We start from the raw sequence: 21,361 nt of genomic DNA on the forward strand, positions 1-21,361 counted from the left end.
CTGTTTGCCTTTGGCTCAGATCTGATCCTGAAGTCCTCGCATTGAGTCCGCAAGTTGGGCTCCTTGCTCCGCAGAGAGCCTGATTCTCCTTCTGCCCCTCTCCCTCTCCCCTTCCCCCAACTCATGTTCTTTCTCAAATAAATAAAATCTTTTAAAAAAATAACAGTGACATCTCAAATAGCTTTCAAGCAAAAATAAATAAGTCAAAACAATGTCCACACTGAGGAAGATAAAGACTAGACAAAGCACTAAGTTTAAAGATTTTTCTCATGCTCTTCCATCTAGAGCAAAAGCTCAATACAGGCAAACAAATTTATGAAATATATAGACACACATTTGAAGATGAAAATTTGTATTTCATTTAAGAAACATTTATAATGTCTGTGCTTTTTTTAAAAAGAAAAATTCATTTAAAATCATCCTCAGTATTACCTCCCCTAACCTCTTAGATCCATATTAAGTCAATAACTGAACATCATAGTAATGCTCAGCACACAAAAGGTTATTTTTAAGTTACATTATGCCTTAAGGCAGCTGCTGTTTGTATTAGGCCAAGAACTAATTTAACTTAAAATGATCTCATTCTAACCCTCTAGGAAAATATGGAATTCTTAGAGACTATTTTTATTATGTTCAAGAGTCCTGTTCATTTAAGTTCAACAGCAACAGTGATGCTGAGTAAGAAAAAAATTATGCAGGGGCGCCTGGGTGGCACAGCGGTTAAGCATTTGCCTTCGGCTCAGGGCATGATCCCGGCGTTCCGGGATCGAGCCCCACATCAGGCTCCTCCGCTATGAGCCTGCTTCTTCCTCTCCCACTCCCCCTGCTTGTGTTCCCTCTCTCGCTGGCTGTCTCTCTCTCTGTCGAATAAATAAAATCTTTTAAGAAAAAAAACAAAAAATTACGCAAATAAAGCTATAAAAACATAATTTTTAATTCCAATTTCAGTCGAAGTACAGAAAGATCTTTTTAAAATAAATTTCTCCCACTTTCTTACTCCTGAAATCCTGGTGCTACACAAAAGAGTTGGAAACAAGGCTCTGGATAGGCATAAAAGAGGTTGGACATGGTATATATACATGTATGTCACTAACAAAAGTAAGGAAATACTCCAGAAAGGAACAGTGGCTGAGGATTGCCACATTATTTTTTCCAATGAGATCTGTTAGAACACCAAAGCAAAATACAATTTCTATGATTTTTTTTAACGCTGGTAACAATCATGTGGAAATAATTTCCAGGTAGTCTTAAATGTGTAGTACTTTTTATAGTGTACCTTTGAAGATACAATGAAAGCAATATCGATTTTTCGGTCAAGAACCTGAAAGACAAGCAAAAGTGTGCACACGCACTTACCAACTCTACTGGCATCCGAGGCTTTAGCTAATTTACAGAAGGCCCGTGTCTTCTGTCATTGACCTTATTTCTTTAGGCACACTGAAATGTTCAGCGTCAAGGGGTAGTGTCATTCTTTTCTGCGTCACTCGTGCTAATGCCTGACATAGTTGTGGCCTCTCAATACAAGTTTGTTCAATTTGATTGGATTTTTTAAGTCATCCAAATTGTCGATAAACACAGCCAATTCCCTCTTAAATGCAGACAAAAGAGGAGAAGAAAAAGAAAAAGAAGAGAGAAAAAGAAGAAGAAAAAAGCTCCGCGCTGAGGGTTCTGGGCACTGTAGTTCGAGGGCCCCGGCTGCGCAGGCGCACTGGCTGGCCTGGAGGCCGGCCCCGCCAAGCCGGCGCCATTGCTGGAAGCGTTCCCGCCCTGCTCTGCGAGTGCCCTCAGTTGTCCTCAGTTCGGCAGCCAGGTACTCGTTGCCCCCGGCGCCAGGCCCCGGTTCCCTGCCACCCCTCCCTCGGCGCTTGGCTCCTGGTGGCGTCCGGGGCGTGGCCGGTCCCTCCAGAGCCCCTGTCCCTGAGCCGACACGCCCACCCGAGAGGCGGCTGGGCCTCCTGCCTGGCGGTCGGCTCGGTGTCCCCCTGGCCTGGCTCGGGCGCCGTCGGTGCTCTCGGCGGCGGGCGCGGCGCTGGGGGCGGGGAGTGCCGGGAGCGGAGCCCCGGCTGGTAGGGTTCCACTGGGGCTGGCCGCCTGTTCCCAGTCCCGCGCCTTTTATGGAGGGAGGAGAGGGACCCGCGATGCGCTCCTAGGAAAAGGGGGCGAGGCTGGAGGAAGGAGTCTCCCTCCCGGCTTCTGAACCGGCGGGGATGGAACGGTTTCACACCTGGTGAACTGACAGGTGGATGAACTCCTGTCTTTCGGTACCCGAGGCAGTTTTCCCCTGCCTCATTTTATGGTATTTCAGATAATCACTTTTAAATCACTTGTCTGTCCCTGACGTGATAATGGCATCATTGCTTGGTTTGGGAAATGCTGGACTGGTCCATGGCGCTGAAGTTCTCAAGAACATGGTCCCCTGAGTTATTTTAAAATAACAAAGCTGGCTGGCTTAAGATCCACAGCAAGAGAAATGTCTCAAGCCCTTGATACTTCCGCAGTGCTTGGAAAGACAGGGCTTGGGTGAAGTCACAATATCCCGAAAAAAAATATCTAGAAAATTATGACTTTGGAGAAGTACTGGCCTAGATATCTTATGTGTAATGTCGGAGGCGAAAGGAGAAACTGCGCAAGTGATTTGCCTTGTGTTGAAGTGGTTTGTCTGTGGACATATTTCCACAGTAGCCAAACCAAAGTTAGAAGCGGGGGGTGTGGACAGCCACTGTGGAATTTTATCCCTACACCAGACTCCTGTGTATATATAGGTCCTTCTTATTGTCTACGTGGAAAGTGTAGAAAAGTAGAAGGAAGTGTAAACATCATAGGCCCAGCGCTCAGAGGTTACAGTGGAGTTTTGGCTCATTCACTTGCTGTCTTTGTCTCTATGCATTATTTTTACATAATTGAGATCAGGCTGAATATATTGAATTTTAAATAGCGTTGGTTATTCTGATTATAAAATTTTAAAAGATGTTTATGGCACAGTTTGGTATTATACTTGGCTAGCATTATCTATATAGGCATATTGCCAGGGAGGAGTTTATTAATCTTTACAAATTTAAAAAGAAATAATGACTCAGTCCATTGTTAATAAGTTTTTAAAGATGCAGAAAACCATTACTGTAGTTCTTTGGAATTGAAAATGTCTTCAGTCACTCTTTGTAAGTCCACTTGTGTGTTTGGAAAAAATGGTTTTATTTATTATTTCTCTTAGCCCTTTTTTTTTTCCTTCCAACCTTGTAAAACTGGATTTCTTGACTTGAGGGTGAGTGTATGGGTTGGGGAAAGTGAAAGTCAATCTTCAAACTCCCTGAAATAATATGCAACATCACACGCATGGGCATTATTCTGTGGACAAGGTCAAATTCTGAAATAGATCTGTAACTCCTACTGGCATTGACATGCAGTCATTGTTACTATTTGTTAGAACCCTTTCTTTCTTTTCTTTTCTTTTTTTGAAGAGGGAGAGAGAATTGTAAGCAGGCTTCACGCCCAGTGCAGAGCCTGAGGTGGGACTTGATCTCATAACGCTGAGATCATTACCTGAGTCGAAATGAGACGCTTAACTGACTAAGCCACCCAGGCTTCCCAGAACAGTTTCGATTATTGTTTTAAATTGTGTTTGAACTGGCCACAAGTGTTGTTTCTAAACTGTGAAATGAAGAGTGATTCAAAAAGTAACAGGCTTGAAGCAGAAACTCAGCTAAGGGAACTAATAATAGGGCCAGCTTTGCCTGGGCTCTAGAATCGTCTTGTAAAACATATTTTAATTAGATTTTCCCGTGTGAAAAGAAGAGTCTTTAATTTGGGGTTCAGGAGTTAACTTTAGAACTATATTCCCAAAGTATGAACTTGAGGTACTTCTTGACAATGTAGATCCCAAAGTATGAACTTGAGGTACTTCTTGACAATGTAGATTTTTGTGTTTCACACTTAGAGATCCTAATTTAGATCTCGGAAGGAGCCAAAGAATTTCCTTTTCATAAAAAGCACATCTAAGGGTGCCTGTGTGGCTCAGTCGGTTAAGAGTCTGACCCTTGATTTCAGCTCAGGTCATGATCTCAGGGTCATGAGATGGAGCCCCGCCTTGTGCTCTGCACTTGGTGTAGAGCCTGCTTAAGGTTCTCTCCCTCTCCGCCTGCCCCTCCCCTCCATCCCCACCTTTCCCGCCACTCACGTGCCCTCTCTCCCTCTCTAAAAATAGAATAATAAAATAAAATAATTAAAAAGCATGCCTAATGAGCTTTATGCGTCCTCAGATTTAAGATGTGGGAGTTTTTTGGTGGTTTTTTTTTTTTTTTAAGAATTTATTTACTCGTCGGAGAGAGCACAAGCAGGGGGAGGGGCAGGCAGAGGGAGAAGCAAGCTCCCTGCTGAACACGGAGCCCAATGCAGGACCTGATCCCAGGAGCCTAAGATTATGACCTGAGCCAAAGGCAGATACTTAACTGATTGAGCCATCTAGGCATCCCAGATGTGGGAGTTTTCTAATTACATTTAGGAGTTTTCTGGGGGAGAGTCATTTTCTTTAGATTTGCAAAGGAATCCATGACCTAAAACAAGGTAGAGAAACATTGGTGTATGGGAAAAGCACTTTTACTAGTAACTTTTGAGACTTCAGTATAAGAATCCTTTCAGATTATTCATTCTTTATTCCAGTCTTACCTTCACACTACACTGTGTTTTTCCTCCCTCAACTTCTTATTTCTCTTTCACCAAAAGCTTTTCATCAGGCATAGTGAAGCCCCAGGGTCATGGAACAAACTACATTTGGGGGTCTTCTGATCAGAAGTGGGGCCACCAAATGTGGGGTGACCCAATCAGGTAGAGGCCGGTGGCAAGGGTGGTGAAAGAAGTCACCCAAGGCAGAACAAAGGAGATAGAAGTTTATTGACTACACGGCAAAGGAGTGGTGGGCGGGACAAGCAAGGGAGAGACTGTCCACAGGGAGGCAGTGGGGTGGGGGCTGGAGATAAGGGGGAAGGTGAGGAGGCATGGGAACATTCAGAATTTTCCTTTTTTGGTGCCTGTGTCCAGATATAAGTAACCCCTTGGTCAGCCAGGGCTTATGGATATTTTGAGGTAGGTCCCCTAACGGGCCTGTTTGTATTCAGCTTCGTGTTCACTGTGGGCCCTTCTACCTCACTCAGGTTTCTATTGTTCAAGTTGGTTGCCTAAAAGCAACCTCTACAGTCCTAAAATAATCACATATTCTTTTTCTTTTTTTTTTAAGATTTTATTTATTTGAGAGAGAGCATGAGTTGGGGGGGGGGGAGAGCAGAGGAAGAAGGAGAGAGGAAGAGAATCTGAAGTAGACTGCGCCCTGAGTGTAGAGCCCTACTCGGGGTCTTGATCTCATAACCCTGAGATCGCAACCTGGGCCAAAACCAAGAGTCAGATGCTTAACCTACTGAGCCACCCAGGTGCCCCGACAATCACGTTTTCTTGATTTAACTAAACCCTACTCTCCCCTGCTTACCTGAGAACTTATGTTTTTCTTTCATGACCATTTATTCTACTAATTAGGAAGTTAATTTTTTAGCTTTAGCGGAGTCTAAGTGGTTTAAACAAGAAAGCATATTTCTTTCTCATATAAAAGTCTGAGTTGTTAGGTGGCAGGCTGTGATAAGGGTAGGTTCCAGTCATCTTTTTGCTTCTCCACCTCTTGGGGTGTTGTCTTTCCTCTGGTAGAAGGGGCTCACTCATCCCGTTACATTCCAGGCCTTTGGAAGGGGAAATGAAGAACTGGAGGTCAGGCAGCTCCCTTTTAAAGATGTGACATCAGCTCTCTTATTCAGATCCCATTTGCTATAATTTAGTCACATGGGCACACCTGCTTATGTGGTGGCTGGGAAATGTCTCTAGCTTCATGGCCTTATGTCCGCTGAGATTTCAAGCCTTTGTCAATACAGAAGGGGAGACTGGATGTTGGAAGGCAATTAACAGTCTCTGCTACATTGGCCTACTTGTTTCCTGCTGCTTGAGTCAGTCTTAGAAAATTTTTAAACAAAAATTGTTCTTGGGAAATTTTATTTTTATTGGCATACAGTTTTAAGATGATTTATATGTTATAGCCCCTTTCTTATTTCTATTTTTAGTTTATTGGTATTTTTCCTTCTTTGGCCAGTGGCATATATATTTCATTATTTAGAGAATCAGCTCCTGCCTTTGTCAACTGTTTTGTTTTCTTATTAGTTTCTTTATTATTTCTTCTTTATGGTTTCCTTGTTAATTATTTTTCTTACTTAGTTGAATGTTTAATATTTATATTCTTTTTAAAAATGTTAGTAGCATGTATATAGGGATATAAATTTTATCTTTTTTTTTAAGATTTTTTAATTTTATTTGAGAGAGAGACCAAGCAGGGGGAGAGGCAGAGAGAGAGGGAGACGGAGAAGCAGGCTCCCTCCCAACGTGGGGCTCTGTCCCAGGACCCTGGGATCATGACCTGAGCCAAAAGCAGACACATAACCACCTGAGCCATCCAGGCACCCCTAAATTTTATCGTTTTAAAAGTTTTGGCAACCCATGAGTTTTTAATTTATAATTCTCTCATTTTCTAATTCACTGGAAATTAAACTTCTCTGTTTGACTTAATAGGTATTCAGGAGGGTCTATTTTAATTCCCTGGTGATTGGGTTTTTCCCCCTCACTCCAGACTTACATGTGTAGTTCTACCACACCATAGTTAGAGAATGTCATGTATTCAGTTTCTTCTTTCTTTTAATATTTTATTTATTTTATTTGAGAGAGAGAGCACATGAGCGTGGGGGGAGGGACAGAAGGAGAGGAAGAGAAGGAACCTCAAGCAGACTCCCCACTGAGCACAGAGCCCCACGTGAGCCTCAATCCCATGACCCTGAGAGCATGACCTGAGTGAAAATCAAGAGTTGGACACGCTCAACCAACTGAGCCACCCAGGACCCCCCTGCCCCATCCCCTTGCCCCCTTGCCCCCCTGCCACATGATTTATTTTAGAGTGTGTGTGTTTATAGTGAGAACTTTCTTTCTTTTTTTTTATCCACAAAGATACTTATTACTTCATTCTTTAATTGAAATATGATTGACATATAACATATTAGTTTCGGGCATACAACATAATGATTCAGTATATGTATATATTGCAAAGTGATCATCACAAATCTAGTTATCCATTACCGCGCATAGCTACAAATTTTTTTCTTGTGAAGAGAACTTTTAGGATTTACACTTATCAACTTAAAATATATAATACAGTATTATTAACTATAGTCACCATTCTGTACATTACATCTCCTGGACTTACTTATTTTATATTTGGAAGTTTATAGCTTTTGACCACCTTTGCCCATCTCACCCACTGCTCACCCCTGCCTCTGGCAACCATCTCTTGCAATCTGTTCTCTGTATCTATGAGTTCAGGTTTGGAGAGGTTTTTGTTTTGTTTCTTTTTTAGATTCCACATAACAGTGAGATGATACTTGTCTACGTCTGTCTGAGTTGTTTCACCTAGCATGGTCCATCCATGTTTTCACAAACGGCAAGATTTCCTTCTTTTTTATGGCTGAATGATATTCCTGTGTGTGCATCACATTATCCTTTCATCTGTCAACAAACACTTCCAATTCTTGGCTATTTTAATTAATGCTACAGTGAACGTATGGGTGTGGATATCTTTTTCAGTTAGTGTTTTTATTTCCATCAGATAAATGCCCAGAAGTGGAATTGCTGGAAAATGTAGTACTATTTTTAATTTTTTGAGGAAACTTTGGGGAAATTTTAGTATGATTTGTTTAGTTTTGTGAAAAATGTTTGTTGGTCCTTTATAGGGATTGTATTAAATCTGTAAATTGCTTTGGGTAGTATGGACATTTTAACAATATTTGTTCTTCTAATCCATGAGCACAGAATATCTTTCCATTTAATGTCTTCTGGTTTCATTGTACAGATCTTTCACCTCCTGGGTTAAATTTATCCCTAGGTATTTTATTCTTTTTGATGCAATTGTAAATGGAGTTATTTTCTTAATTGCTCTTTCTTATAGTTCATTGTTAGTGTATAGAAACACTGATTTTTATAAGTTGATTTTGTATCCTGCAACTCTACTGAATTTGTTTATCCTAACAGTTTTTTGATAGAGTCTTTAGGGGTTTCTATGTATAATATTATGTCCTCTGCAAATAGTAACAGTTCTTTTCCAATTTGGATGCCTTTTATTTCTTTTTCTTGCCTAATTGCTCTGGCTAGGACTTCCAGTATTATGCTGAATATAAATGATGAGAATGGGCATCCTTGTCTTGTTCTGTTCCTGATCTTAGAAAAAAAGTTTTATTTCACCATTGAGTATGTTAGCTGTGGTCTTGTCATATATGGCCTTTGTTGAGAGTTGTTATCATAAATGGATGCTGAATTTTGCCAAATGCTTTTTCCTCATCCATTGAGACAATCATATGATTTTTCATTTTGTTAACGTGGTGTATCACATTGAGTTGCAGATGTTGAGCCGTTCTTGCATCCCTGGAATAAATCCCACTCGATCATTGTGTATGATCTTTTCGATGTATTGTTGAGCTCAGTTTGCTACTATTTTGTTGAGGAACTTTGCATCTCTTTTCAAGAGGGTTACTGACTTCTAATTTTCTTTTCTTCTGGTGTCCTTGCCTGGTTTTGGTATCATGATAATGCTGGCCTCATAAAATGAGTTTGGAAGTGTTCCTTCTTCTATGTTTTTTGGAAGAGTTTAGGAAGGATTGGTATTAACTCTTCTTAAATGTTTGATAGAATTCACCAATGAAGCTACCTAGTCCTGGATTTTGTTTTTTATTATTGATTCAATCTCCTTAATAATAATCAGTCTGTCAGATTTTCTCTTTCTTTGTGATTCAGTCTTGGTAGGTTGTATGTTTCAGGAATTTGCTCATTTCTTCTAGGTTGTCCATTCGTTGGCATGATCTTTTTTAGATCCATATTGCCTTAAACTTTAATGTGTGCATATGAATCAGCTAGAGATCTTATCAAAAAGCTGATTCTGATTCAATAGGTTCTAGAGTTGGACCTCAGATTTTGCATTTTTCACAAGCTCTCCAATAGTGTTTATGCTGCTGTTCTTCAGACTGCACTTTTGAATACAAAGCTCTTGGATGTGAATTCTTGATGGAGGCAAATTGTCTATGGAAGGCAGGGACAGATTCAGCATAATCCTGCATAGATTCTTTTGGGCCCCAAAAGCCCTACTGCGTGGTGAGAGCACCAAACTTCCTAGGAAACTGTCATTAAAAAGAATTTCACAAAATCTGGGAAGCTTAATTCTTACTGTGCCGCTGCCCCCTTACATGTCTTGCAGGATCATTCTGCAACTATGCACTTATTAAGAGAATGTTTACAAACATCATTCTCTTGTTTTGCAACCAAACTCAGCATTAGCAGGGCCATGTTCTTTCTTTCTTTCTTTCTTTCTTTCTTTCTTTCTTTCTTTCTTTCTTTCTTTCTTTTTTTTTTTTCTGCTTCCTTTTTATTTGGGTTTGCCTCATACAGAATGAGTAGATAAAGATCTGTTTGAATATGAGATCGAGAGAGGCATGTCAGGGCTTCTTTTAAGTTTGGAAGTTGTGGTGTTCTCTTTACATGAAGCTGAAATCTCTGAAAATTTTAGCAAATTATCGTCACATGAAAGACAGGAAGAAGAGATTCTTAGAATGTTTCATTTTTAGATGAATAGGTGATTGTGGCAAAGAATGATTGAATTATTTTCTTTCACAAGTTGATTTAATAGAAAAGTTGTGGGCATTGGAATTAGACTGATTTGGGATCATACATGGCCTTGGGTAAATAGTGTAATTTCTCTAAGCTTCATTTTCCTGATAGTGCAAATGGGAATATAATTCCCATTGGATTGATGTGAAGTTCAAATTAAAAGCACCATGTCTGGCCTGCTAGCCGTGACTACATTTAATGGTATTAAAATGTCAAGATCTCCAGGAGCAAGGATCTTTTTTTCTCACTGATCTTGGGGGTTAATCTTGTGTTCTTTAGGGAAGTCATGCTTACTTGTAGTGTCAGGATTCCAACTAGGTAAGTCTGAGATTTCCAAGGCAGGATGGGTTTTCATGGTTTATTTCTCTTTCTCAGATATGCCTTTGCAGGACTCCACTCTTGCCAGAGAGGGGAACCCAGAGGAAGAGATTATGGCTGCTGTAGTTTTTTCAGTTGGACCTCTGGTAAGTTGGGGTTTCCTCTGGTCCTGACCTACCTCTTGGTTTGAGAGCATGTCAGTTTTTCCTGAAGCCTGTGACTTCCCTACCTTACCCACACCCCTTCTGGTAACTGAATCAAACTGTTTCACCCATGAAATTTGGGTTCATCGTCGTAAAGCTTGTAATCTATAAAAAGATTCATCGTACATATTGAGCCAAATATCAAGACACATGATCTTTCAAAAAATACTTTTGCTATTTTTGATAGATAGACAGTCTAGGAAATTTACTTTTGATGTTAAATTTGTATTGTTCCCAGGAAATTTCAGTTATGGGGTAGAAGACTAGAATAGTTTAAATTGGAAATTTTGTTTAGGAAATTTTGGGGAAAATACACACACACACACACCCACACCCTCTTAATTAATTAAGAGGGACCATTCCCCTTGTGCCCGCTCTCAGTGGTCTCTTCTTTTCTACCCATTAAGAAGTGACCCAGCTTAATAGATGACATGGAGAGAAAGAAGATGTTTAAGACACAGTGGTTGGCTGTAGGGAGCTGACAGTCTCATTGAGGGAGGTAAGGCATACAAAAGAAATAGTTACATAATTTATTTAGGTGAATGATAGTTGCTCAGCCATATGATAAAGAAAGAAATGAAACATGAGTATGGGCAAAATTAGTCCATGAGAAAGCTCATGAGGACAGTTAGACTTAAGGTGGTACCCAGTTACAAGTGGGATTTAATTTGTCATCAAGAATTTGTGAGGGTGCTTCATGTGCGAAGGGAGTTCAAGGGCAAGGCTCCGTGGCAGAGAACAGTGGGGTGAGCTAGTGATTCCAGTTGGAAAGTTATGAAAAACAGGACTGGGAATTAGCTATTTAAGCTGAATTTTTTAATGTTTCCTTGAAGACGTTTAAGTATACATATGTATATGTGTGAGAGTGTGTTCGAGATAGTTAATGTGATAAAAGCTGCATTTTAGCAGTGACTTTCTGAAGTAGGAGATCCCAAAGAAAGATAATACCAACAAATATGATTTCCTCTAGTAATAATCTGCGGTAACCTGCAGTAGTGATCTTTTATTCTTTGTAGTTGGGATGTACAATGAAAGTAGTCCTTAAAACATACCCTTGAAAGATAAATAAGGGGTGCCTGGGTGGTTCAGTTGGTTGAGCGTCTGACTCTTCTTATTTTATTTTATTTTATTTTATTTATTTATTTGACAGAGAGAGGGAGAGGGCACAAGCAGGGGGAGCAGCAGGCAGAGGGAAAGAGAGAAGCAGGCTCCTGCTGAGCAGGGAGCCTAATGTGGGGCACAATCCCATGACCCTGGGATCATGACCTGAGCTGAAGGCAGATGCTTCATCGACTGAGCCACCCGGCGCCCCAAGTGTCTGACTCTTGATCTCAGCTCAGATCTTGATCTTAGGGTCTTGGGTTCAGGTCCTGAATGGGGCTGCACATGAGCCTACTTTTAAAAAAAAGAGAGAGAAAAGATAAATAAAAACCAAAATGTTGTGCTTGATCAGTAGATCCAAAGTATTTGTCTAGCATTGACATGGTCAAATCTATCCCTGATTACCAGAGGTTAAAGTTCACATTTTCTGGAAGCTGAATATTTGTATTTTGTATTTATTTTTTTTTTAAGACTTTATTTATTTATTCGACAGAGATAGAGACAGTCAGCGAGAGAGGGAACACAAGCAGGGGGAGAGGGAGAGGAAGAAGCAGGCTCATAGCGGAGGAGCCTGATGTGGGGCTCGATCCCATAACGCTGGATTCACACCCTGAGCCGAAGGCAGACGCTTAACCGCTGTGCCACCCAGGCGCCCCAAGAATATTTGTATTTTTTAGATAAGAACTTGGGAGGGGAGAACTAAGATAATATTTTTTCTCAGTGGACTTCAGATAGTTGTATTGCCCATAGTTTTTAAAATGGCACACACAAAACCTAAAATTGTTACATACTAATAGAAAGATAGAATAAACGATCAATTCATCTATAAAATCAGGCCCTCATGGGGATATAGTTTATAAGGTTTGGCGGGTCCCCCTGACCCCCACAACACTGTAATGATTTTCAACTGTGGAAAATACATAGTGTCGGTAGGTTTTGAGTACTTTCCTTGAGTGAGATAGGTACTTTCTGGAAAAATACATTTCAGCCCTACATGAACAGGGAAAATTATGTAGCATCTGAAGGCCTCTTATTATGAATTTATTTTTGTTGGGATAGGTTCTTTGTAGGAAGCCTCCTTTAGAAACCATGCAGGTATGTCTTTCTCAGCCTCATGCTTGTCCTTGTCTTAAACAAGGTCAGAGAAGATTATAATTGGATGTTACTATGGGACCTTGATCTCAGCCCTAAATAAAACAGTAAAAGAGGTTATCCCGTAGGTGCCACATCCACAGTGGACTGGCGTTGCTTGTTGAGGCTCTGCTGTAGGTCCTGGGCAGCCTGTCACTGAAAGATCTTATCCTGTCTCCCCTCAGAATCCCGAAGATTCCCAGCCAGATGAAGATCTTCACTTTCAGGCAGAAGAGCCAGAGCTGGTAAAGGTAATACTTAACATGTATGTAAGGGAAAGAGAAGGGCCTCTTTCACCGCCCCTGGTTCTCAGTGCTCCTAGTTCATGGCAGGTTTACAGCGAACACCGTCTTGCTTGATAGGGGAAGTAACCCCCGGACTGGCACCATCAGTTTGGCAGATTCCCTTTCTCTCAGTGGTGGCAGCCCTAATGTGGCAGATAGCACATTGTTACTGCTAATTGGTAAAATATCCTCTGTCACATCCTCTGATTCTTGCTTAGCATTGTAAGACTCAGCATCATTAAAAATACCAAGAATGGGGCACCTGGGTGGTTCAGTCATTTAAGCATCTGCCTTTGGCTCAGGGCATGATCTCAGGGTCCTGGGTTCGAGTCCCACATCAGGCTCCCTGCTTAGCAGGGTATCTGCTCCTCCCCCTCTCTCTCCCCCTCTCCCCTGCTCATGCTCTCTCGCATGCCCTCTCTCTCTCAAGTAAATAAATAAAATCTTTTAAAAAAATGCCAAGAATGCATCAACGTGAGTGGAAACATTCTTAAGATGTGTTTAAATTAGTTTAGTTTTTTTGTGTTTCATTATTGCCTTGTTAAGCTTGCTTTCTTATTTGTTAAGTACAGAATCCACCAGATTTTTCAAAAAAAATCAACGTCAGAAATTTATGATTATGTTAAGAAAAATGATCTAAAACTTAGAAATAAGGCAAAAGATAAATGCATACCCTTTCAGTGTCATATTAGACATGTCCTATTCTGGCATTCTTTTTTCTGCTATCAGTAGAAAGCTGTTTTTGTGTCTCCTTTGAACCAGCTTTGTCAAGCTGCTGATCTCTCATTAACGACTTAAGTCAATCTTTGGCATGTGTTGACAACACTTTTAGGATTAAGATTTTTTTTTTTTTTTAAGATTTTTTGTTGAGGTATAGTTGACGTATGATGTTCTGTTAGTTTCAGGTGTATAGCATAGTGATTGGGCAGCTATACATTACACAGTGCTCACCACGGTAAGCGTAGTTACCATCTGTTACCATAAAAGTTATTACAGTATTATTGGCTATACTCTCTATGCTATACTTTTCATCTCTGTGACTTATTTATTTTATAACTGGAAATTGTACCTCCTAATCCCCTTCACCTATTTCACTCATCCCCCTCCCCTCCTAGCAACCACCAGTTTGTTCTCTGTATTTAGGGTTTTTTTCTGTTTTTTGTTTGTTTGTTTTAGATTTCACATGTAAGTGAAATCATATAATATTCGTCTTTGATTTATTTCACTTAGCATAATACCCTCTAGGTCCATCAGTATTACGATGAATGACAAGATTATTTTCTTTTTTAAGGCTGTATATACTATTATATATACTAATATATAATATGTATATCATGTAATATGTATTACATATATGTTATATATATATATATATATCTCACATCTTTATCCATTCAACTGTTGGTAGACACTTGGATTGCTTCTATATCTTAGCTATTGTAAATAATGCTGCAGTAATCATGGGGGTGCATATATCTTTTTGAATTAGTGTTTTCATTTTCTTTGGGTAAATAGCAGTGGAATTACTGGATCATATGATAATTCTGTTTTTAATGTTTTGAGAAACCTCCATACTGTTTTCCATAGCAGCTGCACCTGCTTGCATTTCCACCAACACTGCCCAAGTAGTCCCTGTTTCTCCACACCCTTTCCAATTCTTATTATTTTTTGTGTTTTTGATTTTAGCCATTCTGATGACTGTATTTTCTCATTGTGGTTTTGATTTGCATTTCTCTGATAATTAATGATGTTAAGCATCCTTTCATGTATCTGTTGGCTATCCAAATGTATGTCCTCTTTGGAAAAACGTCTGTTCAGGTCCCCTGCCCATTTTTAATTGGATTATTTGGGGTTTTTGTTGAATCGTATGTGTTCTTTTTATATTTTGGATATTAATCCCTTATCAGATATATCGTTTGCAGATACCTTCTCCCATTTTTGTGTTGGTGGTTTCTTTCACTGTGCAAAAGCTTTTAAGTTTGATATAGTCCCAGTTGTTTACTTTTGCTTTTGTTTCCCTTGCCTGAGGAGACAGATCCAGAAAACTGTTGCTAAGGCCAGTGTCCAAGAGTTTACTGCTTTTGTTTTCTTTTAGGTGTTTTATGGTTTCAGGTCTTACATTTAGGTCTTTAATTCATTGTTACTTTATTTTTTGGGGGGTATAAGAAAGTGGTCCAGTTTCATTCTTTTGCATGTAGCTGTCAAGCTTTCCCAACACCATTTGTTGAAGAGACTATCTTTTCCCCATTTATAGTCTTGCCTCCTCTCTTGTAGATAATTATGGTTTAAAAAAAGATTATGTTGAAGTTCAGCTCTATTTTTTTTTAGAATTATGTTTTTAAGTTTTTTAAAATTACACTTTGGAAGTTGGTTTTATTCCAAGAATGTTCTATGTAAAACTGGGCTTTTCTTTTTGCTTCTATGAGAAATACATTCTGTGACTCTTACACATAATTTTTATATAGTCTTTTTGAAATTTAATTCTGGGCCAATCATTCTTAAAATTGTCCTTTAAATATGACAGTTTAGACTTAAAAATTTTAAGGTAAAATATTAATAGTTTCAGACTTTGAATCATGAACTATAGGAAAATATCATTATTTTTAACATGGTGAATAATTCGTGTGGTTTATTTTTGTTCTGACAGGGAGTCCTTGGCAGAAGATTAATTCTGTCTGGCTCTTTCTTAAATTGTACATCCTGTTTATAAGTACTGAGCTTAGTTTTGTTTAATTTTTTTTTTTTTTTTTAAGTAGGATGGAGCCCAGTGCAGGGCTTGAACTCAGGACCCTGAGATCAAGACCTGAGCTGGGATCAAGAGTCAGACACTTAACTGACTGAGCCACCCAGGTGCCCCTAGTTTTGTTTAATTTCAATTTGAGCAGAACCAATGTTTGTTTGTTTTGTTTTGTTTTTTTTAAGATTTTATTTATTTGACAGAGATAGACAGCCAGCTAGAGAGGGAACACAAGCAGGGGGAGTGGGAGAGGAAGAAGCAGGCTCCCAGCAGAGGAGCCCAATGTGGGACTCGATCCCGGAATGCAGGGATCACGCCCTGAGCCGAAGGCAGACGCCTAACGACTGCGCTACCCAGGCGCCCCGGGTGTAGAGACTACTTAAATATAAAATCTTGTAAAAAATCAGTTGTTCCTGAGTGTTGTGGTTAATTAAGCATCCTACTCTTGGTTTTGGCTCAGGTAGTGATCTCAGGGTTGTGTGATCGAGCCCCTTATCAAGCTCCATGCTCACCACGGAGTCTGCTTGAGTCTTCCTCCCTCTCCCTCTGCCCTGCCCAACTCTCTCGCTGTAAAATAAATAAATAAAAATCTTTCAAAAAATCGAAAATAAATTATACCTTTTATACATTATGAGCCCATTGACAGAATGTTATGATTATTGTTCTGTGCAGTTGTCTTTTAAAAATAGATTAAAAAGGGAGGGGCGCCTGGGTAGCGCAGCGGTTAAGCATCTGCCTTCGGCTCAGGGCGTGATCCCGGTGTTCGGGGATCGAGTCCCACATCGGGCTCCTCCGCTGGGAGCCTGCTTCTTTCTTCCTCTCCCACTCTCCTGCTGTGTTCCCTCTCTCACTTTCTGTCTCTTTCCTGTCGAATAAATAAATAAAATCTTTTTAAAAAAATAGATTAAAAAGGGGGCACCTGGGCGGCTCAGTTGGTTAAGTGCCCAACTCTTGATTTTGACCTAGGTCATGATCTCAGGGTTGTGAAATCATGTGCTCAGCGGGGAGTCTGCTTGAGATTCTCTCTTTCCCTCCCTCTGCCCTTCCCACCCCCACACCCATGCTGTCTCTCAAATAAATGAATCTTTCAAAAATAAAAAAGGAAAGAAAAAGTTACAAATAAAAATATGTTTATATTCTTATCTGTAAAGTTATGTTTACTGGTGCTTATTATTTCTTTATGTGGACTTGTGTTACTGTCTAGTGTACTTTCATTTTACTTGAAAGATACTGTTTAGAATTTCCTGTAGTCCAGATGTGCTAGCAATGAATTCTCGCGTTTTTTGTATATCATTTTTGAAGGATAATTTTGCTGGCTGTAGAATCTTTTGTTGACTTTTTTTTCTTCCAGCATTCTGAATACGTCATAACATAGCCTCTACCTTCATTGATTTGTGATTAGAAATCAACTGACAGGGGCGCCTGGGTGGCACAGCGGTTAAGCGTCTGCCTTCGGCTCAGGGCGTGATCCCGGCGTTATGGGTTCGAGCCCCACATCAGGCTCCTCCGCTATGAGTCTGCTTCTTCCTCTCCCACTCCCCCTGCTTGTGTCCCTCTCTCGCTGGCTGTCTCTATCTCTGTCAAATAAATAAATAAAACATTAAAAAGAAAAAAAGAAATCAACTGACATCTTTACTGAGGACCCCTTGTATATAAGGAATCCCTTCTGTTTTGCTTCTTTCAAGATTTTCTCTGTCTTTCATCAGTTTGACTACGACATATATAGGCATGGGTCTTTGATTTTATCCTACTTGCTGTTCATTGAGCTTCTTGTATGTGGAGATTAATGTTCATCAAATCTGGGGAGTTTTTTTACCGTTATTTTAAAAAATTATTTATTTTATTTATTTGAGAGAGCATGAGTGGGGAACAGGAGCAGAGGGAGAGGGAGAAGCAGTCTCCCCACTGAGCAGGGAGCCCAATGCAGGGCTCTGTCCCAGGACCCTGGGATCACAATCTGAGCAGAAGGCAGATGCTCAACCAGCTGAACCATCCAGGTGCCCCAGGCATTATTTATTGAAATATTTTTTCTGCCTCTTTTCCCCCGCTCCTTCATGGACTCCCATCATGCATATATTGGTGTGCTCATTGTCCCATAGGTCTCTGAAGTTCCGTTCACTTTTTTCATTCTTTTTTGCTCTGTTTCTCAGTCTAGATAATGTCATTTTATCTATTTTCAAGTTTACCAATTTTTTAAAATTTATTTATTTATTTATTTTTTTGCCTGCTTACTTTAGTCTGTTCAGGCTTCTGTAGACAAATAGAACAGACTGGGTGGCTTGTAGAGAACGGAAATTTATTTTTCACAGTTCTGGAGACTGGATGTCTGAAATCAGGGTGCCAGCATGGTCAGATGAAGGCTTTGTTCTGGGTCACGGACTTCTCATTGTAATCTCACATGGCAGAAGGAGCCAGGGATCTCTCTGGAGCCAGTTTTATAAGGCATTACTTCCATTCATGAGGGTTCCACCTTCATGACTTAGCATCTCCCAAAGGCCCTGCTTCCTAATGTCATCACATTGGGCATTATGACTTCAACATATAAAGGGGGGGGGAGGAGAAGTAGACACAAACATTCACACTCTACCACTGCACAATTTGCTGTTTCCTTTCATTGAACCTCTCTAGTGAATTTTTTATTTCAGTTATTGTATTTTTCAACTACAGAATTTCTGTTTAGTGAGATACCATTTTCATAATTTCCTTTAATTCTTTCGATCTGCTTTTCTTTAGGTCTTTGAATATACTTATAATATTCATTTAATGTCCTCATTGAGTAAGTACAACTTCTTGGCTTCCTTAAGGACACTTTCCGTTGACTTTTTTTTTAACCGTGGCCCATGCTTTCTTGGTTCTCTGTGTATCTTGTAACGTTTCTTCAAAACACATATTTTAAATAAACGGATGCAGCGCCTCTGGAAATCAGATTCTGCATTCCCCAGGGTTTGTTGCTGCTGCTTATGCTGCTGCACTGTTCTGTTCGTTTAGTGACTTTTCTGGACTAATTCAGTAACGTTTGTATTCTTTGTCCTGTGCAGTCTCTGAAATCTCTCTTGGTCAACATAGTAATTAGTTAATGACTGGACACAGATTTCCTTAAATGCCTTAAACCAGCAGGTCTTCTAACATTTGTCAAAAGGTTTTTGTATGTGGTGGGCATACCTTCTCTTCCTAGTTTTAAGTAGGAGTTTACAGCTCTCGCTTTCACAGACCCTCAAGGTAAGCCAAAGGTGAGAGCTGAGGGCCTTCTTAATTTTTTCCTGGGGCTTAGCTCTTGGTGGGAAAAAGAAAATAAAACCTGGTTAGTTCATCATAATTGGAGTGACGTGTGAAGTGATTAGCAGTAAAGTTTATGTACTGTCATTATCTCCCATATTAGCTTATTTTATTATTAGCAGAATGAAAAGTTTGCTTCATGGACTTTCAGGTACAAATAAAGAGGTTTAAACAGTTGACAAGTATACATATCTGTGTGGCAGGAAAACACCCTAGAGGAAATCTGTTTCTTCTGATATAGAGCAAATCTTAGCCAGACATAATCTAAGTTGAGACCTTTGACTGATCAGCTAATCGGATTTTTAGTTTATTAGATCATAGAGTTAGTGATTATGAGTTCAAATTCTGGAGTCAAACTGCCTGAATTTGAATCTAGACTTTACCTTTTCTGAGAACTTGGGCAAAACATGGAACGTTTTCATGCCTCACTTTTCTAATTAGCACCTTCCTTATTGTGCGGATTCAGTCATTACAAGGCCTTAGATCAGTACCTGGCAAATATTATGCTCTGTATGTATACAAAAGAGCAGAGAGTGGTTTCATGAATCCCTTTGTACCTAATGCCTGTGTTCAACAATTATCAGCCCTTTGATGATCATAACTTCATTTGTAATCTTACCCTCTCTCATTAATTATTTTGAAGCATATACAAGATATTATATAATTTCATTTATAAATATCTTATTATATACCTATAACATGTTTTTTTAATGTTAAGTATATTACCATGGTTTCAGCTAAAAACAAGCAGAAAGCCTTAATATCATCAAATGTTGACTTGGTATTTGTTTCCCCAGTTGATTCATATGTTACATTGTCTCTTAGGTCAATTTTAGGCTAGAGTTTGCCCCCTCCCTCTTTTTTTGTCCTTGTAATAATTCATTGAAGAAACCCAAGTTATTTTACTTCCTGGCTGTGTTGCCCAGTATAGTAGCCACTAGCCACATGTAGCTGTTGAGCGCCTGAAATGTAAGTAGTCCAAACTGAGATGCCCTGTAAAATTAAAATGCATGTCATATTTCAAAGACTTAGTACAAAAGATAGTGTCTCATTAATAATTTTTACATTGATTGCATATTGAGATTATAATATTGCATATATATATTAGGCTAAATAATATTAAAGATAATTTCACTTGTTTCCTTTTATTTATTTATTTATTTAAGATTTTATTTATTTATTTGACAGAGAGACAGCCAGCAAGAGAGGGAACACAAGCAGTGGGAGTGGGAGAGGAAGAAGCAGGTTCCTAGCAGAGGAGCCCGATGTGGGGCTCGATCCCAGAACGCTGGGATCACACCCTGAGCCAAAGGCAGACGCTTAACGACTGTGCCACCCAGGCGCCCCTTGTTTCCTTTTATTTTTAATGGGGCTACTAGAAAACGTTAAATTACATATGTGACTTGCAGTATACTTCCATTGGACACTATTGATTTAGAATTTCATACAACATGGATTTTATTGTTTGTTAAGTAAGGGTTATTTAAGATGTTTCTCTGTCTCCTGTATGTCCAGTATATTGTTGGTTAGATCTAGACGCTTAATTAGATTCTGATTTAATTCTTTTCAAAATGATTTTGGCCGTAGTGTCTCCGATACCTGGTGTATACCACCGGAAGGCACATAATGCCTAGCCGAGGCCTCCTTGGTATATTAGCAGCCACTGATGACCCTTTAATTCGTTAGAGGTTGCAGAACAATGATGTTCTCATTTTTTTGTTCCTTTTCATGTATTAGCTGGGATCCTTCCATAAAGAGAAATCTCTGTTCATCAACTATGTGATCACACTTGATTACTATACAAGCTTTATGTGTTTTACATCGGAACAATTTATCTACCAGGTTCCACGCATCCTCCAAAAATAATCAAGGAGTATTTTTATAGTAGTATTATGAAATCATGAATTTAAATGTGTGTTTTTGAAACCCATTGTATTTATTATCCTCACTGATGTTCAAATTGTCTTATTATTATTAACGAGTGGGAGTTTTTTCAAGTTGTCCCCTGTGTCTTAGATATGATCTTAGTAGTCTTTGATAGCTTCCTTGCCTTTTAATATCACAGAATGTTCCAGGCCTTGGTTCCTTTTAGTGAAAAGTAATACTTAGAGGCCACAGTCTAGCTTGTATAATGTTACCTTATTAGTTATTGTTTTTATTTTTAGGCCTTTTCCATGGATGAAGCTAGGAAATATTTTTTTTTCTTTAAAACTAAAATAATTCATGAGTTCATACTGATACTTCCAATTCAAATTTGGATCTATGGAGTTATTGCATAATTTCATCAATATTACATTTATATCTTCTTTCCGTCATGCCAAATTTATTTGTTCTCAGTGGCATCAGTATACTAATTTGCTTTACCAAACACTACACACACAGCACTACCAGCAACAGTATGATTATTTATTGAAAACATTGGTTTTGGTTTTTGCTGTTCGTTTTCTTCTTGGGGTATATATTTCACAAAGGATATACATGTTATGTTTCAAAGTCAGTTAAAATATTTCATCTTTGATGAATGTCTGTGCTTCAAACTGGTTTCATTTTTCTTTTAAATTTTAGGGATGACTTTTTTAAAT

At 39.3% G+C, this 21,361-nt stretch overlaps 1 protein-coding gene across 5 annotated transcripts in view; it reads left to right on the forward strand.

The window, feature by feature from the left end:
- Positions 1-1,741: 1,741 nt before the first annotated feature.
- ZNF624 (zinc finger protein 624) overlaps positions 1,742-21,361 on the forward strand; it is a 40,953-nt gene continuing 21,333 nt past the window's right edge. The window contains exons 1-3 of one of the 5 annotated variants that reach the window (XM_045778219.2): positions 1,742-1,810; positions 10,105-10,193; positions 12,668-12,733. In XM_045778219.2, coding sequence (XP_045634175.2) covers positions 10,107-10,193; positions 12,668-12,733 — 153 coding nt within the window. In that variant the 5' untranslated portion in view covers positions 1,742-1,810; positions 10,105-10,106. Of the gene's footprint in view, positions 1,811-10,104; positions 10,194-12,667; positions 12,748-21,361 lie in introns of those variants that run through there. The other 4 variants (XM_045778221.2, XM_087867646.1, XM_087867648.1 and 1 more) reach the window with 4 other exon arrangements.

This window comes from Ursus americanus, chromosome 14, assembly GCF_024610735.1.
Source record: "Ursus americanus isolate L20-20 chromosome 14, mUrsAme1.1.p, whole genome shotgun sequence".
NCBI classification, from domain to species: domain Eukaryota; kingdom Metazoa; phylum Chordata; class Mammalia; order Carnivora; family Ursidae; genus Ursus; species Ursus americanus.